At 37.8% G+C, this 20,778-nt stretch overlaps 1 protein-coding gene across 5 annotated transcripts in view; it reads right to left on the bottom strand.

Annotated features, from left to right (window-relative positions):
• CADM2 (cell adhesion molecule 2) overlaps positions 1–20,778 on the bottom strand; it is a 372,090-nt gene that overhangs the window by 48,919 nt on the left and 302,393 nt on the right. For all 5 annotated transcript variants that reach the window (XM_083737012.1, XM_083737014.1, XM_083737015.1 and 2 more), the window contains one exon: positions 6,412–6,590. In XM_083737012.1, coding sequence (XP_083593138.1) covers positions 6,412–6,590 — 179 coding nt within the window. The remainder of the gene's footprint in view (positions 1–6,411; positions 6,591–20,778) is intronic.

Here is a 20,778-nt window from a genome sequence, read left to right as displayed (position 1 = left end):
AGGCTGTGCTGTGTAAGAGAGCGGTTTCTGTTTAACATCAGGCCAAGGTGCACAAAGGGGTGCATCTTCCACCAGAAAAGGTGGAAATAGTTTAATTGTACTGAGCTATATGCAACCTCTCCTGGGACTGCATGGTGGAAGGTGAGCTGTAAATGAACAAATAGGGAATGCATAATTCCTTGTGTTACGGCCATGGTTCCTCATGAAAACACCACTTTTGCTCATTGCTCTAGCACACATACTGCTTCAGTTCATATGTAATGATGCTGGTTCAGCAAGTCGTGGTTTAGAAGCCTGGGCAAACCCAACTGCCATCACATGATGGCAATGGTCCTATTTTAAGCCTCTGTGGTGCACCTGCTTGGGAGTTGGTGCAGTAAATGGGCATTTTTCTTGTCTCGCCCCTTCTGTCCTGAGTGGCATGAGTGCTGTGCCACTCCATCAAGACCTGCCACATACCAGTGTATGTAAGATTTCTGTCTTACATACACTTAAAAAAAAATGATAAAGGGAACCATCTGTTAACTAAAATTCACACAAGATCAAGTTTGTCTTCATATTAGCAGATATTTACTAATAAAGGAACCCTAACTCCCCAATTCACTGGCTTGGTGAGGCATTAAGATTGAGGTGATGTATATGTTGGCAGAGAAGAGCTTCACTGATGGAGGGGCACATCTACTACAGAGGTGTCGGCTACACCTGTGGTTGTTTCACTGGTTGTTGACAGAATTAGGCTCTGGGGGGGGGGCAGCTGTGAGATATGGGTGGTCTGGGATGCAAAGTCCCTTCATCCATTGGGGAGGTTCCAGGACAGGACTCCCTTGCTTCACCAGCCAAGAATTGGTAGAACTAGGGTTGACATGTTTCAAAGGGTGAAAATCCAGACATAAAAGTTGTTGAGGTTTTTTTTCCAGTACTATACCTACGTACCTGGGAGAAAACACTATTGAATTCAGTTAGGCTGAATAGAGCTGTATTGGCTGCATGCTAAAAGATTTAGCTTCCTATTCATCTGCTGATAGATGTATTGATTTGAGCTACTATAAGAGAATATAAGACAGAAATATTCCATAGTCAGATACTGTGGGAGAAAGTGATTTCCCTATAACTTTATTTTTAGACTGTCCCAATTAAAGAATCACAGTGTTCATGTTGTTTGTATAATTAATATGAATAAACACTATGCTTACTCTTAATCTCTAATTATGATAAACTACACATTTTCATTTAAGTCAAGCCTCTGCTTGCACTAAAGCTGTCTAAATCTCTCCTGAGTTTTGAAGATAACTTTGGAAATTGAGGGAATTAGCAGATAGGGTCCCACTGAGAGAACTGTTCACAGGAAAGGGAATAAAAGACGGATAGGTGACTCTAAAGTACTCAATAATGAAAGCTGGGAGGAAGAAAAACTGCTGTGATTGAAAATAAGTAAGATCATTTTGTGGAAATTGTGTGCAAACATTAAAGCACAAATTAAAGAACAAAATGTAGGACAGATCCTGTTCAACAACAGAGGGCTCTTGTTCCATATTCTGAGATTCACACTGGGGAAAAGTTGCAGAAACTACATTAATTTCACACATGTGTATGACAAATAAATACAATTTCCTCTTCAGTTCTAAAGGATTTTACTTCTTCCACTCTACCTCAGAAAATACCAGCACATAACACCAATGAAACTTATGACAATCAACTGATTGTGACAACCACATTTAGATAAGCAACAGAGCCAATACAGAGAGGGATAGGCTTTCCTTTGGATGTTCCAGCTGCTTGTCTTTGACAAAGGATATATAACTGTTCACATTTTAAGTTATTCAGATATTATAATTTGGGTCCTAATAATGCTCAATTATTATTAGTTCAAAATAAGTTCTAAATTGTTTAAAGTTTATTTTTGTTGAGGAAACTATACAGTGCCATAGTATTTCTCAGTTTTATTACCTACAGCCAGTACAGTTAACTGGAATACTCAAACTGAAGCACTCGAAGTTGAACAAATAATGTAGGAAACGGTTTAGCCAGAGAGCTGACACTTGCTAAAAGTCTACAGCTGAAACTACCCTATATAGTTTCTGTGAAGAAGGGTCGGTAAGAAGAAGACCGTATAATGGACCTAAATTCAGTAAACATATTTATCGATATATTTTCATGTTTAGAAAATCCTCCCACAGTATTCCCTCCTTTTACTCTTGGCACCATCTTTACTCAGAGAAATTAAGCAGAAACTTTGTAGCTCCACTTCCCAATTCTCAAGCAAAATTATGAGCCAAGGAAATAGTGCTTATCAAACTCTGATCAATTTCCCTACTACTTTCACCACTTAGGTTAAACTCTCTCCCACCCATTCACACTTTATAAGATTAGTCAGGCACAACTGATAATCTGTGCAAACTCTGCTTCCCAAATGCAATGTCACGTGACCAACTGGAAAATGATAAGATGTATAGCACCAATTCTGCTTAACCCCAATAGAGGTTCTTGGCAATTTCTTTCCAAAATAGTTTCATTCTGTTGTGCTTGGTCCTCTTAAATTGAACTCACAAAGGGGAAAAGACCATCATAAATTCCCTTACCCAACCATGGCAGTTATTAACTCTGCACTGGAAGAATATATTAAATGCTAGAGACAATTTTTGTGCAAAATGAAGATAAGGAAATATATGCCCTCTATTAAATGGCATAACCCTTTCTTCAATTTTCAAACTGCAAAGTAAGAAAAAAGGGGGGAAGAGTTCTGTCCCACTTGGTGCACCCAATAAAGCTATGCATCTAATCTCAATGCTGAAAAAATAAGAACAGGAAATTGTCTAAGATTATCATTATAATCAAACTATACTGAAGAAGCGTTTGATATCAAACACTACTAAACACTGAAACTTTTAAAACTTGGAACATTTGACATTATCTTATTTTAGAAGGCGTACAGTGCTAATAAACTCAAATATATACTTCTGCAATTACCCTCTGTAGTTCCAAATCTATATTTGCAGAAATTTAATTAGGAAGAAACTCCAGTATTCATTTTTACAATAATAAAAATGTCAGCAAGGCCAACTTTCAGCTAGATAATATGAAAGATGTGCAGGCACAGACTACTAAGTAATCAAACTTAACAACAGAATCCTGATAACGATTAATATGCCTGACTCACTTTGAGCTGGATAATCAGATGAATAGGGTGCAAGCAACTGAGCAGTGACCAAATATGGGGGAGCTCATGTGCATTCAGACATCTATATTTCTAAAGCAACTACTAAATGAAAAACTACGTCTTGAAGTAGTTTCAGTTAGCAAAATCTGTGATTTCTGAAAATGCCAACAGCTTTATCATCAAATGCTTATTCACAAGTTGCCTCATTGCTTTTTATTGTTTTAATTAACAAGAATGGTTGGGGACTGCAGGCAGGTTAAGGCTTGTATGCTTCAAAGAAACATGAGGTGTAATACATATTGTATCTATGCTCTGTTCTCATAGACTGCATTCAAACATCATAGTAAACCTGGAGTAGCCAACTTGATGTCCTCCACATGTTGTTGGACTATAATTAAGATCATCCTTGACCATTAGCTATACTGATTGAGGCTAATGGGAGTTGAGTCCAACAGCTCCTGGTAGGAACCAGCTTCACTATCCCTGAAGTAAACTATAGCTTATGCAAACAAGCCACCCCAAATGCCAACTTTGTACACATCCCAGGCCCTTCCACTACATTTTCAAATTGGCTTGTTTGTTTTGTTTTGAAAAAACATAGTTTACTTCAACCATAGTTTGTTGGTTTGGACATGAAAAACTGCGGTCAAGCAAAAAAAAGTATCTTCTTGTGGCTGCATTGGAATAAGAGAGGAAAATGCGACTCCAAGCTTTACTGCAACTTGTCAGACCGAACTGGGGTCTAGCAAGTCATATGAACTGGGCTGTTGCATCATCACATGGAATCCCTGTCAATATGTGTTGGACATCCTATGTGGCTGATACAGGTCATGTCTTGGACTCAATATAAAAGCATCCCCAAGGGCACTGGCTTAATTTCCTTCTGAAGATGTTTTATATATAGTCACTATCTCTCTGGGCTGTCAGGGGCTGCATATCAGTGGTGGATGGGGCCTGGAATAAACAATTCTTCTGCTTTTTCACCATTGTTATCTCAGTGTAAAATTCCCTACAGGATTTGAATGATTTTCTCTCAAATTAGGTATACAGAGGATTAATTAAAAACAAAAAGTAAGAAAAATAAGGAAGAAATGAACAGGGAGGAAGAAATTCTAATGGGATGGAATAATAGCAGCTGGAGGACCCATAAAATTAGATCAGAGCCACATGTAGATGCTAGGTTGCAGGTTGCTCACCTATAACTTATATAGAAGAAAGTTAAAGGGAGGTTTAATTTGCTCCTTGATACTGGTCGCCCCAGCTATTGTGTATCATGCCTGATCCTGTTTGCATTGTCTCATCTATTCACCTCCCAAGCCCTTTCATGGCCTTCATTTTTTGGTGAAATGCAGGGAACTGGCAAATATATCTTGTATTTTTCTAACTCCTATGCTGATTGTTGCTGTTTTATGGGGTTTTTTAAAGACCATTTTAATTATTCAGTGTATTTGTGGGGGCTTAATGTTGTGTACCACTTTGTGCATCTTTCTTTTTAATTGGAAATAATTATAGAAAATTTACAGTTAAAAAATGTTCTAAAGGACACAGATTAACATCTCACCCACATAAAGCCAAAATATGAAAGCAGACTGCTTCCAAAGTATTCAGAGTTGGTAATGGGGGTGGAGTGGAGGTGAACTAATATTTGTGTTTTATTTATTGAAGTTTTTAAAATTTAAACCTGAGTAATAAGTTACTGAAATTTTAATGAGCCTGTCATTACCTATGGCACTAATCCTACGTAAACTAATGATAAATTTCAAAGCACTTATCTAGCAGCATGAGCAGCATTAATCCATGGGGTGATTTTGATAAAGTACAGTTCAACAACAGAGCAAAAAATGGCTAATTAAAAAGTTGTTTAGAGAAGTACTTATTGTAAATGTGAGCAAACTGCGTAATAGTAACATGGATGCCTAGTGAACTCTGCTGCTAGCGGCCTTGAATCACCAAAAGAAAATCTCCAAATAAAATACAAGCATTATTAAATTAACTTAATATTTCAGAACTGTTTGGTTTTTACATGGAGCCACCTTCTTTTTAAATGCAACAATTATTTGTGTGTGTGTGTGTGTGTGTGTGTGTGTGTGCATGATTCCAGATCAAGAAAATTAGGAAGCTGTTTCAATGGGTCTACTATATGGCTAACACTTTCCTAACTGGAGGCATGGTAACTGAATTTCAGGAATTTACATTTCAGCATTTATGATTCCCAGTTGTGTGAAAGCATTGCCTCTTATCTCCTACACTGATGCTTTCTAAATAGAGGGGGGGTCACGTGTTTCTGGATTCCACCTCATACCTGAAAGTTCATGAGATTTAAGGTAAAGCCCCTATCTAATGAGAATTATAGATTTTCAGCTCTGAATCACCACAATAATTTTAAGAGGGCTGCTGTCTTGGCAAAGCTCACCCACCTGCCTTAGCAAGTATAGTCACAGTGATCCCTTCGATTAGAGGAAGTCTAAAGCACAATTTGCCACCAGCATTGATCAATCTATAAAATACATTTTTGTCATATTTGGCATTTCCCATCTGAAATATTCCTTTCAATTTCTTTCATGGTAGGAGTGCAATAACATGGAAATACTTTCAACCTATTGTCAAAAAACAACTGCTACATTTTCAGAACTTACAAATTAGAAATATTCCCTGTCACTCATTCACTAGAAAGTAACTTCCATCAAGCACATATTTCTGGATATTTGCCTCTGCCAGCTGCCTGACACTTAATGAAATACTGGCTGAGTTAACATTTTTGTGATGAGCCAGGGTCGCTGGTATATTGTGGTTTACCATGAACAAGCAACATGTTTACACATGCATCCTGATGACTTCTGCTTTGTTCTTCCCTTCACAGGGACAGGAGAAACAGATCAGGAAACCACAACGTATGACTTCTGAAACCAGGGTCCTAATTTGCTGCTCCAAAACATCAGGATTTGTAGACCACAAAAACTCATAGTTTAGCGCTTGCTTAGGGGGAAACAAACCAGGCTTCTAGGGGTTTAGATATTCAAGCAAGCCATGCTTAATTGCAGCTTCATGATTTGTTTCTCCCACTTACTCCAGGGGAGAAGCAAAGCAGAAGCATCCTGAGCTGCCGTTCATCAAGGTAAGCCACGATTAGCCAGCCAACTTTGTTTTGGGGGAGAAAGGCAGGGTAAAATTAATGCTAAATCAAACCAAACAAATTAATCAAAGCACATGTCAATGCACGCCATCATTTAAATGACAGAGAAGGAAGTACTCACCATGTATAATCAGAACATACTCTGCGCTGTTTAGGCCAATAGAGTTTGCTGCTTCACATCGATATGTACCATTGTCCGTTCTATTTAGGGAATTAATGTTTAGCTCCCTACCATTGACAACCATCCTTTCTGGATCTGGTAAATCTCCACCATCCTTTGTCCATAATACTGGATCTGGCCTATTAAAAACAAATAGATGAAACCATTATTTTCAAATTCATTTTAAAATAAATGTGCATCATTATCAAACCAACCCAACATGGGTTTCTCATGCAGCAAACTTTAAGAACCATAAAAATAATTAAGTAAGTAATACAGACAGAGCTGAATAACACCATTCACAATTAAATATTATCTTTAAATTAGATAAAATATTGGTTGGTGGTAAGGTCAATTATTTATAATTGGCTTTGCAAATGCCTTAGAACTATGGAAATATTCATGATTAATTTTTCCTACAAAATGTTGTCTCTTTTAAACTATATCTCAGGATACTTTCCTATTGATAAATCTGCCTAGTGACATTTACTTGATTTGTTCCTGTCCGTTATATGAGTTACAGGCTATTCTTTCAGAATTTAGCCTACAGTATATATTCATAGACCCACATCCAAGTGCCTCCTCTGGCAAAAGCTTTTTTAGTGGGGGCTCCCCTCCTATGGAACACGCAGACTCAGCAATGGCAACCCCATTGCCTCCTCAGTACCAAGCTTTTGAATGTTCTTTAGCATTTTTATTGCTATTGCTGTTGGTATCTTGTTAGATTAATTTTAATGGTGATTGTGTTTATGGCACTATGGTTATTGCTTTTAATTGATTCAGCTGTTTGTGGTATGGATTTTTTTTTTAAATTTATTTAACTGATTGTTATAGAAGTGTAAAGGTTGCTTTTATTGCCACCTTAATATTTTGGTGTAAGGCGATGAGTAAGGAAGAAATAATAACAATGATCATATCTACCAACTTTGGGACTAATTGAAATCTTAATAGCAACTAGTCTCATATTAAGCATGCATACACAGCCACAATATCATGCATAAAATGTGGTATTCCACCAGTATGGAACAGTACCTAAACCCGTCATGCCAGCATGATGGGAACAAAGTTATATAGGTGCACATAACAGTTGCACTACTTTAGGCTGAAAACAATAAGCCTTTACAAGGCAACACTTCAAGGCTCTAATTCATTAGTGGAGTGTGTAGGAAGATCATCACAGGCTGCTAAAAGGCACAGATAAAGCAAAACTCCAGAAAAGGTTAGTACCAGGTTCTTATAATAGTCATTAAGGAAAATAAAAAATACGTGGGTATAGCAATGGATGTGCAATAAAATCAGAGGAACTGGGACAGACAGGTAGAACTGTGGAAGAGAATTAATCTATAAAGGCTGGGTAACAATAAAGGTATTCTGTAATGGGAACTATGGAGATGCAAAAAGTCTGTAAAGAGGAATCTGAGAGGACTACGAGAAAATATTTTTCACATGTAGTTATAAATTATGTGGTAGCCTATAAATTATGAAAAATTATAGCGTTTCTATTTTATTCCACTCTGTCCAAAACCTCTGGGTAAAAGAAAATATTAATATAATATATATATTTCCTAATAAATAACAGAAAGTCTAGCAATAATATACGTACAATATTGTAATGCTACCATTAAATTTAACACAGCAAGCAGAAACCCAAATGTTAACCCACAAATCTGTATACATACATTCTGATTCTGGTTTTCCTTTGTATGAAACTCTAGCAATAGCATATATGTCTTAGTGGGGCAGGTTACAATAGAAAAAAAAAATGAAGAAAGCTTACATTTTAGCAAGGAAAAAAACAGTGGCACCTCCAGCTATACATTAGCATGGGACCTTTATACACCTGCCCCCAACCACCCAGTTTTAGTCTAACCAGTTCTCACTGTAAACCTATGGATTGGCTTATTACCATATTTATTTGAGTTTAATGTGCCATCAAATCTAATGTGCACCTCAGTTTTCAGAACTTTGAAACAAAAAAAGGATTTGGCTGGCAAGTGCAAATGTACCATCGAATCTAATGTGCACCTTAATTTTCGCAACGTAATTTGGCCAAAAAGGTGAGCATTAGATTCGAGTAAATATGGTAGATCCCTGAGGAAGAAAGAACTGGACACATAGTACTAAACACATTGTAAAATACCAAGGGAAAGCCAGCCACTTACTACCACCAGCTTTTGTGTATTAATGAAGTGTCTTCAAGGACCATCCCTTTGGTGTACATCTTCTAGCCTTTGACCACGCAAGTCTCTAACTGCTTTCACCTGCCAGTACTCTCCAAAGTTTGACACTTTGACATAGGAATTCCCTTCTGGCATTTCTTACAGATATTTATAGCACAAACATAACATGCCTATTCAGAACTGATCACTGTTTGGTTCAGCGATACTTATTCATACATAAGGGTGTTTAGGATCACAGTCTTAAGAAAGAAATATGGACATAAAGGCAGCAATTTTCCGTTAGCCCTTCCAAAAATTTAACACCTCTCTTTTTTGCATGTTCATAATTCCTTCCTGCTATTTTAATGGTAGAGTTTTAATGTTTTCGTGATTTTTTTTTATGTGCCCATAGTAAGCTTTGTGGGCTGTTTTGGGTTGAGAAATAGATCAGAATTCGTAAATAAATAATCTCTCACACTGAGCAGTACTTCCATATCATATGATATTATGCAATAATCTAACATGCTTAAAAATTGCAATTTACAGAGTCAGCACCTTTAGTTTATTGATAATATATCCGAATACTGACCCTAGTGACTATTTCTAAAAATAGAAGCTATGTGGGAAAGGTATATTTAATATCACCTGACTGAGATAATCCATGTTTAAATAATATATTTTTGATTCAAAAAAATATTATGCAATTACTTTCACTTGTATTATACACAACAAGAGAGACAGAAGATGAAATATTTGTTGAAAAATAAACATAGTTTTGACATAGTAATAAATGCATTCCAAATACAACATAGTGTTTCTAGTTGCAAAAACAGTATTTCCTCGGTAAAAATAAATGTTTGTTATTTAACTTTATTAACTATGTGCTGAGTCCGACTATTCAGTCCTCTGACTTACATCTGATACCAAAGCTAGAAGTTAAAGAGAATCTCTTATGCAGCAAACAGATGAGCTTGGAAGCCAGTTTTGCACATGTAATCTAGCAGAAAACATTTGTGATCAAACAGTCCATGTTGTTTATGTTAAAATGCTGGCAGAGCTAATATCTCTTTAAGGGGTAGAATGAGGCAGCTTGCTGAAAAGAGGTGTTCTTTTAAAACTAAGGTATTCTTAGATTTGTAATTTCTCTCCCTCTTGTTCCTCACAAATGCATAAGGCATGCATCACTCAGTTGATCTACTCATGTTTCTCACAAGCTTTTAAGAATCAAATACTTTTGGAAAAAGATAGGCTAAGTTATTGAATACTGTATGTATTATATTACATGTGTTGTAAGCAGTGTTGGAGGGACACAGGTGGCGCTGTGGGTTAAAGCCTCAGCGCCTAGGACTTGCCGATCGAAAGGTCGGTGGTTCGAATCCCTGCGGCGGGGTGCGCTCCCGCTGCTCGGTCCCAGCGCCTGCCAACCTAGCAGTTCGAAAGCACCCCGGGTGCAAGTAGATAAATAGGGACCGCTTACTGGCGGGAAGGTAAACGGCGTTTCCGTGTGCGGCTCTGGCTCGCCAGAGCAGCGATGTCACGCTGGCCACGTGACCCGGAAGTGTCTCCGGACAGCGCTGGCCCCTGGCCTCTTAAGTGAGATGGGCGCACAACCCCAGAGTCTGTCAAGACTGGCCCGTACGGGCAGGGGTACCTTTACCTTTACCTTTTTAAGCAGTGTTGGATATTGGAAAATCAGATTATCTTAAAGTATTGTTAAGCAATTTCTTGTAATATTTTAATCTCTCTGTTTCTATACCTGCAAAGGTGCAGGGAGCGTGGCACCACTGCAATGAAGCAGATTGTGGCAATTCAGGATATTGCAGCTACACCAGAGCATCTCCTGCATGCAAGCCATGTGCAAGGCAAATAATGGTGGAAAGGGAATGCTGAGAAGACAGGACAGATACCTAGTGACCTGTAAGCATGATCCCTCTTTGTTCGGGAGGCAGGAGGTTGAGCAGCAGAGAATGAGTGGGTGTTGTTAAAACAGAATTTGGGATGAAGTAAAGAATAGAGTGGGACAAGATCAAAGCATAAATTGGTTGTAAGCACTGCAACTACCTCTTGACCCCAAACCACCGATATCAGACATGATTGGAATTGAACACGCTAATAATGGTCAGAATCCAACAAATCATGCAGCTTGTTCTGTGTGCTCACTGTGCTTTCAATACATTCTCTGAATAGTACCTCTCCCCCATCTTCAACGAGTTGAATGGCAAACCCTTTTGAAACTAAGCCATTTGTTTCATGGTATTGAGGGGTCTTTTGTTGAAAGAGCAGCTTGTTGGATAACGATAATAATAGTGATAATAAAATGAGACAGCATGAAAAAACAACAACAGTTAAATACATGCTTAAATAAAATAAGACCATGCCTTCAGGATTCCCGGAGGAAAGAACACGAAATTAAAAGAGAGAGAAAAAGATCTAAAGCTGTATTTTACCACTGCAGTTTAAAAGGGAAGGCAAGATATCATTATAAAACCATCATTATAAAACCTTCCAAGAGATTTTATTGTCTGCCTTTGGGAGAATAGAAGGGAAAGGGAAGCAGAAAGCTTTCTGTTTCCTCTCCTATCTCCACTTACTATCTTCGAAAGAAAGACAAGTGGATTTCTCTCCTGTGACTCATAGAGTAAATGTAGTTATAGATGCTGCACACTATGTTGTCAAGCATAAAGCTGAACACCATCTTCACAAATATAGGGATATGTAGAACTATTCTGATTTGCAGTAACAATCTGGGTTTCAAGATTATTACTATTTTAAAATGGTGTGTTTATAATAAGGAGAATGTAAGTTGAGAAGTTAATGTGCTTAACAAGCAGCCATTGTGCACATTCACCAGGCCTCATGGAGAAGCATGTGCACACAATCCTTCCAGGAAGAGGAAATTGTGCACATTTCCCAGTCCATATATATAAACAGGCCTTGAATAAATCCACATTCCCTAAAAGTCAATAGTGCATCTGTAACAACAAAACCGCTCCCATATTGGTTTTTACAGCCACAGCAGGCGCTGTAACTCTCCAATGGTTTGACTTTACCAAAGATGCTGCACTTTTCCATTGTCTCTCAATACAAATTGATGTCAACTAATCAGGATCATCTTACGTTTGCACTTGTGTTGCTGCTTCTAGAACAGATGGGTAAGGCTGCAGACCTATCCACTCTTAAATGGAAGTAACCCTTGTTGAACATAGATAGACTTACTTCTGAGTAAGCATGCATACAATAACAATGCAGCTGCTGTTCTAAACTGCCATCAGTTGCTGAATATAATAATATAATATAATATAATATAATATAATATAATATAATATAATATAATATAATATAATATAATATAATATATAATATAATATAATATAATATATAAACTTTATGTCAGTACTTTAAAAATAGATGCTTTGATAAAATTGCATGCTAAGGTCAAATGGAACCTGGCATCAGGACCAAAACAATACTTTAAAAACTGAACTGTGCATACTTTTGTTGCTACAGTATATGTGGTTGCAAAATTTAAATGATGCTGATAGCTTATAAATAATGTAACCAGGATTGGGGTGCATAAAAAGGAAACTATAAAGGTGAAAAATTTCAAGAGACCCTTGAGGCAAAAAATGGGAGAACATCCAGCAATACAAATGTCATTGCAATAGCATGACATTGTAAATCTCTCTCTCTCTCTCTCTCTCTCTCACACACACACACACACACACACATTTTCCATTTGAGAAATAACGTAGTTGTAAATCCTTTAAACTAAGTTTTAAATCCCCTATAAAAGTTTAAATCCTATTTCACCCTAGGGAATGCATGCCATGCAAGAATGGGTTAAGTAGGGTTGCCATTATAAATTAGCTCAAGAAAAAGCACTAAATATACAGTATAGGGGACAATTTTATCCAAGCGCAGAAGCTGAGGAAAGGTGGATAAGATTGCTATAGGCCAGGGCATTCTTTCCTATTCTTCAAGGATTCTCTTTCACATGGCTTTGCTACTAACCATAAATGCTAACTAAGTGCCTATTAAGGGAGCAGATTGCTTTAGCCATTTGGATGGCCATCTCACAGCCTGCTCCAAAGGATGTCGTGGCCATGAAACTGGTTTGCCTATTCTAAGGGTGGGCTGTGGGCCCACTGGCTCAAAAGAAGCAGCCTGCAGTTTGGCCAGAAGGGGGGGGGGGAGGCAATTTCATTTAAAAAGACTGAATGGATCAGGCCATGGTCCATTTAGCCCAGCCTCTCATTCCCACGGTGGCCAACCAGATGACTTGTAAAGTTCATAAGCAGAGCTCAAATGCAATAGCCCTCCCCAATAGCCCTAGGGGAGGCAAAATACAATTTCCAAGTACAATCCCTAGCATTTTCCATTAAAATGGTGTCTGGTAAGAAGACTGGGACAGATCTCTGCTCAGGAATGTAAAGTGGGTAGTAGTGTTCTAAGCAGGACCGATTGACTCAGCATAAGACACCTTTAGATGTCTAATATATATTCAGTATGTGCTGCTGCTTTCAGAGGGCAGGGGCCAAAGCTCAGTGCTTTAGTTCAATTCCTGGTATCTCCAGTTAAGAGAGTTAAATAAGGGGTGAAGGCAAATACATCTGCTTGAGACCTTGGAGAGCAGAAAATACTCAAGAAGTTGGGCATTCATCTGACCTTGAATAAGGTAGCTTCCTATATACTTATGACATGGATGTTCCTGTGAATCTGGTAGTGTGCTGTTTGCTTATTTCTGATCCCCTACCATATTTGCTCAACTGTCATACCTGCACAGCTCAGGCAGCGGGGGGGGGGGGGGACTGCAGGAGCAGCTGAAAGTGGCAGAATCATCTAATTGGTGGTGAAGCGAGAATCCAAGGATTTAATGAAAGAATGTATTTAGAACAAAAGTGTGCAAACTGTACAACTCCTCTCTTACATCCCCAACTGCATTTCATTAACATTAACATGGCTCTCAATTAATCTCAGTAATTTGTAACAGCTATTCTGATGCACCCACTTGAGTACTGTATTATCTTGATACTGCTGACATTTGCATGTCTTGGGAGGTGGGGGAGGAAGAGATATTTATCGTCCTTCAAATATGCTGAGCCTTTCCCATTCTTTGTTTTCCCTGTTTTAAGAAGAAACAATTTCTCACAGTTTTCTTACTACAGATGTTTATTAATAAAGAAGGAAACAAAGGCCTTGATCCAGAAATGGGACTTATGAGCTTCTGTGTTCACAACAGGACTGCTGTCTTTCATCTGACCTATGCCTGCCCCCTACTTTTCTTGACTACATTGCAAATGACTTTTGTAATGTGAGAATAATTAAAAGACACCCCTGTGCTATTCTGAATGAGGGGTGGCTACAGTTCAGATAAGGCAAGAAGCCATGACACAGTGGCAAATAACCTCTTATCACCAGCTGCACCCCAAAACACTCTACATGCTTTAAATTGAATTATTTCCTCACTCTTACTTCTTCATGTTTAAATCCCATATTTTTAAAGGCTGTATTTTCCTTACATAGGAATGATTCATTTATCAATATTCATTAACAAAAAGCTTCACTAATCCTCAAAGATAAATGCTAAAAACCTAAGAATAGCAGAAAAACAGCACACCAGTTGAGTCAGGAATAAGATCAAGCTGGGCTGAGTGTCAGATCAAAAGGATAAATCAGTAACATGCTGAGTTCAGGCAAGGTGGTCAACTGCTAGGAGATCTGGAAATTAGCCAGCAGTCAAGGAACCAGAGGAGCAGTAAAGCCAGGAACAGCGTCCAAAGTTTAAAAAGCAAAATGAAAGCCAGAACAGAGCAAGATGAGAGAAAAACAAGTAGCCAGAAGCTTGCGAAGTCTGGGGCAGCAACAGTCAAGGAAGATACTTTGCTACTTTGCATCTCTGTTGATGATTACTAGGTGTCTACTTACTCAAGGCCAAAAAAGAAGAAGATTTGCATCCCCCAAAAGAGGAAAGAATACACTGATTTGCATACTATATATGTACAGATGCACATTTAAATAAGGATAATTTAAATATGAATACAAAGCTAAAGACAAAGGCTCTCATGAAGAAGAAGAAGAGTTTGGATTTGATATCCCGCCTTTCACTCCCTTTAAGGAGTCTCAAAGCGGCTAACATTCTCCTTTCCCTTCCTCCCCACAACAAACACTCTGTGAGGTGAGTGGGGCTGAGAGACTTCAAAGAAGTGTGACTGGCCCAAGGTCACCCGGCAGCTGCATGTGGAGGAGCGGAGACGCGAACCCGGTTCCCCAGATTACGAGACTACCGCTCTTAACCACTACATCACACTGGCTCTCATAACCAAAGAATTGAGGTAGGCCCACACATAAACAATTGCCACAAACTGGGTTTACAGTACTCCCCTCCCCCAGCCACCAGTGTTTGTTCACTTGAGTTCATTTCTTTCTCCCTACCTCCCATACAAACATATACACAACATTCATCCATCCCCTCTGTCTGTCTGTCTCTCTCTTCCTGCCCCCCCGGCTCACTTTCTTGTGGCCTGAATGGTGGACAAGATGTTGGAAGATGGAAATGAGAGGACTTCCTCCTTCAAGAAGTATTAACCATTTTTCTGCTTCCAAATTATTTTCTTCCTTTCCTTGATGATCTAGAAACTGTTGCAAGTTCCGTGCAGTACTTGTTACATTTAGAAAGGAAAAGGTAAGATAGAGGAAGAAAACACTCTAGCATCCAGACTGGAATCTGGACAGAACCTTAAAATGATGGACCATCTGGGACAAAAGAGGACTCCTAGCCAACTGATGGAGTGATGCTGCCCTTTTCTGTGAATGCAAAAACACACTAGCTAAAAGGGAATGGGAGGTGGCAGAAAAGCTAATACATGGGGGAAAGGCATGGGGGCTCAACCTTCTTCTGGGACCTGGATGCCACAATCAAGAAATAACCAGCAATCTATAATCTGGAGTACTTCTAAGATGCTATGCATCACCTAAAGAAAATTGTCTACCTCATGCAAAACATAAAGGGAACAGATAAGCTTACAGGAAGTTTCTTTTTTTGTGGGGCAGGGGGAGACAGAGACTTTACATATCAAGAGAACGCCAAAAATGCTTGGTCAAACAACTGTTTGAATCACCCTCGCTAAGCTGATCTTGACTGCTAGTAGAAGATGCAAATCTGAATCATTCTGCCTCCCCACATTTCACCATTTTTTTTAAAAAAACCCTGAAAACTTTGATATTCCTACCATCTCATATATATTATGTTGCAATACAATCACTATATGTTGAAGCAATGTTACCAGTTAAACAGCTATCAGAGTCATGGAGCCTCTGCAATAAACAAATATTCTGTTTGCACCTCCAATAAATTATTTGATGCTGTAGACTGAGAACTAGAAGTGCAATAAAACCAGCTCAGAACCCTTCAGCCACAACTTTATTTTTGTAGCTCTCTGTTCCAAAACATTCCATTTTGCTTATTTCTTACTTTTTCTTCTTCTTTTTGCAGCTACCTCAGATATCATTCTGAGTATACATTTACATATTTCTTTAGGAGTCTTGCACCCTTTCCAGAACTGAAAGGCTATAATTATTTTTCATCATTGGAATTAAATTGTGGGAGATTTCAGAAACAAAGAATAATGATAAAGTTATTAGGAGCTAAAAGCAATTGGTTTAATGGCTTTTAGCTCTTAATAAGCTTGTTACATTTAACACATTTTCATGCTAATAGTTGCTGTTCAGTTACCACAGCTGTTTCCTACGTGTTGTCATGATTTTTCTTGCCTACTCATGTCATGAGATTCTGTCGTCTTCTTTGCCAATTCCCAAAGAAAGCTTTGCTGAGAACCAAGTAGCTGCGAAGAATAGCATCTGGCATTACTAACAGAAACAGGAGGTATTTCAATAAGCAGAGCTGCTAGTAAATGAAAAGTAACAGGCATCTCAACTCGTATATAATTCCAGGATTTTATTTTGCTCTGTTTAACAAAAAAAAATAAAAATCCACAATGTAAAGCCACTACAGGGAACAGATCCCAAGCCATGTAAAGAAGCAACAGAAAATAATTTAATCTCACTTGAGAAGGGGGGGGGACGACCAATTAACATTTCAACAGTGCAATCTATTCAGAAGTCAGTTCTAATGAATTCAGTGAGTGAGTGGGGACTGAAGTCTCACTCTGTTGTTCCATGGAACTCGATGAGACTACAACACTGGAAACAGAAACTGAATAGTTGTATATGTTATAAAGCTCCTCAGAATGGAATTGGTTTTATAAAGAACTGCAGTTAACTTTAATTGTTTATTATGTTTTCAACTTTAGACTACAATCACTAATTTGTTCCTTATCCCAATACTCTTACATGCTAAAGATTAAACTTGAATGTTTTTGGAGGATAAAATTTTTATTTGAAGGCCTGATTTAATCTTCTCCTAGGAAGATATAGTATAGAAAATGGAGGGCCTCATTCAATTGCTTTATTGTTGTTATTAAGTATTACTGTCGCTCAAATTACTAAACACACACAAAGTAATAATACATTCATTCAAATAAAAAACTAGAAAAAAACCAAAAATAATTCCTGAAACCCATTCCAGGTGTACAACAGCAGTACCGCACTTAATAAAGAAAAGTACAGATCTTTAACCTGACTCCAAGTTATCTGTTATTGCAGACAAATTTCACTTGCGCATTCTACACATGCCTCATTAAATTCAGCAGGGCTTGCTCCTAGATAAGGGTGTACAGTATATGATTGTAGCCTTGAGAATGGAACCTTGTCGGTAATGTAGAAAGAAGTGTTTGGAGGGGACCAACTTTAACAGAAAATGTGTCATGTGGATCCCTTACTCTCTTTTCCTGTGTTTTTTACCCAGCCCCGATCACTTCCAGTTATTGGAGTATAAAGACTTCGGCTCTGAAACTTCAGCTTCTTGAGTATAGCTTGGACAGGATTTTAATAGATCCTTGGCTCAGACTGTCTGGCATAACTTCTGGCTTTCTTTTTACTGTTGCTAATTTGGTTCATGGGTCAAAGGTTCTGTATGGCTGTCCTAGAAAATGATCTAATTTAGCATGTTTATTGTATTTGTAATTAGTAAACAAAGCTAAAAAGCTAAATATTGCCCAATATTGTATTTAGAATTGACATAATCAGTTCATTGTAACTAATAAACGTCTGAATCATAAACTTTTCAACAGAAAAATTAAACGCTGAATTTTTTTTGGGGGGGGGTCCACATAATTGTCTACAACAGCTAGGATTTTTTTTTAAAAAAAAATGAAATCTGGAAATCTGGGGATTATGGCTCATTGGGGGAAGCAACTGTTCCTCTTGCTTCTCCCCTATGAACACCTATCACTGTCACCTTGGGCCAACTGCTGTCAGTCAAAAGTACTGCAACTTCAAGTACTGCAACTTGGAGCAGTGGTTCTCAACCTGTGGGTCCCCAGATGTTGTTGGACTACAACTCCCATCATGCCTGGCCTTGCTAGCTAGGGGTGATGGGACTGGTGGGAGTTGTAGTTCAACAACATCTGGGGACCCACAGGTTGGGAAAGGCTGCCTTGGAGGAAGGGCATGACATAGAAACAAAAGATACATAAAAGTGGCACAATCTCTAACAATCAGCTGAGTAATACCTCCTTACTACATGAATAGCTGTTGCTTGTTCGATGCCAATGATAGCATTTTGAAGGGAGGATATGATAATACCAAATGCAAGCCATGGGAAAAGGATATGACAAATGTGCTAATTTTGTTTCCCTCTTCTGAAAGGTTGAATGCTTAAAAGATCTTTGATTATATTTTCATGGTTTCTAAGTTCTAGGGTTAAATGGTGCACAGGTGACATTGCCTTATAGTCTTTGTTAGTTCTAAGATACAGACTTTTAAAACCATATTTTTGTCTTCCATAATTTCAAGGGAAAGAAAAAAAATGCATTTCAATGATGTATCACATGTTAGTACTTAAGAGGTTGCATTTAGATTTTTCTTCCTTCACACTGTATTTTTTCTGCACCATTTTTGGAGCAAACATTGCAGGAAAAGCAGTTGAGTCTTCAGAAAGCTCTTTACTGAACAGAGCCCATTAAGCCATCTGATCACTTTACAGACAACTCGAAGAGAAGTTCTTAGGTACTATAGTGAGAGTTTTACTGTGAAGTGTAATTTATAAATGGGCTCTAATGCTTCTCCCTGTTTCTTTCCATGACACTTTTTATGACACCAATTTTGCTGCTTTGTAGGGAAAAAGGGATTCCCAAACGGAAAATGAAAATCTAGTTGCATGACAGCAAATCTATTAACTGCAACTTGAAATTGAATATATTATTATAGTATGTGTTTACACCTTAGCAGAAATGATGCATTTTTATAACTCTCTGTATAATGCTACATTACCAATTCCAAGCTTTAAATGTATTATAGTATTTGTGAATAGGGATACTAAACTAACATTTATACTGTCCTTCAAAATAATTGGCTTTTTGTTACAAGGCACCTATCTGAGAAGGTTTTCCAAGTATATTCCCTCAATGGAGTCATATTCATTCTCAGGTGTGACTTTTGTAGGACTTCAGAATGTGTAATTGAACATACACCATATTGCTGATGCACAATTAGTAAAGTCAGCATTGACTACAATAGGACAAGTAGTCTCTTCAAAGCTATCTAGCTTCAAAGGAAATTTCACACAGTAGGCAGCTGGAAAGATTTAAAAAAAATTATGGTAGCAGTCAACAAAAAATCAGATGTTAAAACTATCTAAAATTAAAATTGAGTACAATAATATATAGAAAACTTGTCATATTTTATTTTGTCAAATCTCTGGGCATATATATCCCAGTCTGCTTCATTTATTTGCATACTGCAGTACTTAAATTGATCCATGTCAGCTTTGATAGAAATCTTAGCTCAAATAGCAATTATAGTCTTTGTTTTTCATGTATTTAGGACAGCTATGGAGAATGAGTAAAAAACAACAACAAAAAGCTCTTTACATTGTTCCTATTTACTCAGCTATGTTTCAGAAAGAGATATAGAAAAATAAACTGAAAGTTCTATTTGTTAATACTTTGTTGATAGTCCAAGTAATTGAGCCAGAGTCTTTAACACAAATGATTCTTTGTAGCTTTTTAGTCTGTTTGTTCCAACAGATGTACAGCTTGTATGCATTATATGAATCTGATGTCATCAATACAAACAAATTTTACCCACAATTTTACCTCAAACCTTTGCCTGATGGTCTTGGGTATAGATGCTTGGCAAGTATTTTTGTTTTAATGTTTACTGGAATCTGTCAATCATCTGTCAATTATATCAAGAAATAAGCTTCTTCTGTTTATATTATGTCTACTAATATCTCCTACAGTTATATGAATATGGTAAATGTTTACCCTGATAAATAGTGTAATGGGAGCATGTGACCTACATATTAGCCTTTGATTCACATATTCATTCAAACCTCATGGAGAAACTTTTGGAACCTCTGCCTCTGAGCACAATCCTGTGTTGTGTTTACTCCAAATCAAGTTGTATTGTGTCCAGTAGGCATACTTCCAGGTAAGTGGATTATATTCTCTGAAATATAATCCAAATTCTTGAAGAGAGAGAGCTTACATATTCTTTAAACCCCAATTCTGACTCTTATGTTTTGAAAATGAATATCAAAAGGCTTTATCTGAATTTCTCTTCCAGATATTACTACCCATCCTTTCCAAGCAGAAGTTAGCAGTGACTTCCTGGAGTCTTTCAGGATAGCCATTAAGATCTTTAGATATCTGATCTTAAGTTTATGTGCCTCATTCATATTTCACACTGCTAGAGCAAGGAAACCAAGTGCCTCGCCTTGGCAAAGAGTACTAAGGCTCACAGCATCCAATTAATTTCTTTCTCCACAAAGAAACTGGAGTAGCTTACCTGTAACTGGTCTGGGAGATGGTCCACAGTGTCACACATATGGATGACTAGGAAGTGCTTCCTGCAAGGAGGGAGGGCAGGAGCACATGCTAAGTTGCCAGCCATGCAACCCAGGAAATACTTATCAGTCATCATAGGTTCTCACCTGACTCAACCTAATGTATCATAGAAACCATCCTAGTTAATCTCTAAAATCCTAACATTATACTAGGGGGAACACTTTCTGAATGTCTGTGTAATCATGACACAGATACACTGAGAC

The sequence above is a fragment of the Podarcis gaigeae genome (assembly GCF_964106915.1).
Source record: "Podarcis gaigeae genome assembly, chromosome: 4".
Classification (NCBI taxonomy): domain Eukaryota; kingdom Metazoa; phylum Chordata; class Lepidosauria; order Squamata; family Lacertidae; genus Podarcis; species Podarcis gaigeae.
Note: the sequence above shows the minus strand (reverse complement) of the source record. Positions and strands in the feature narration are given on the sequence as shown.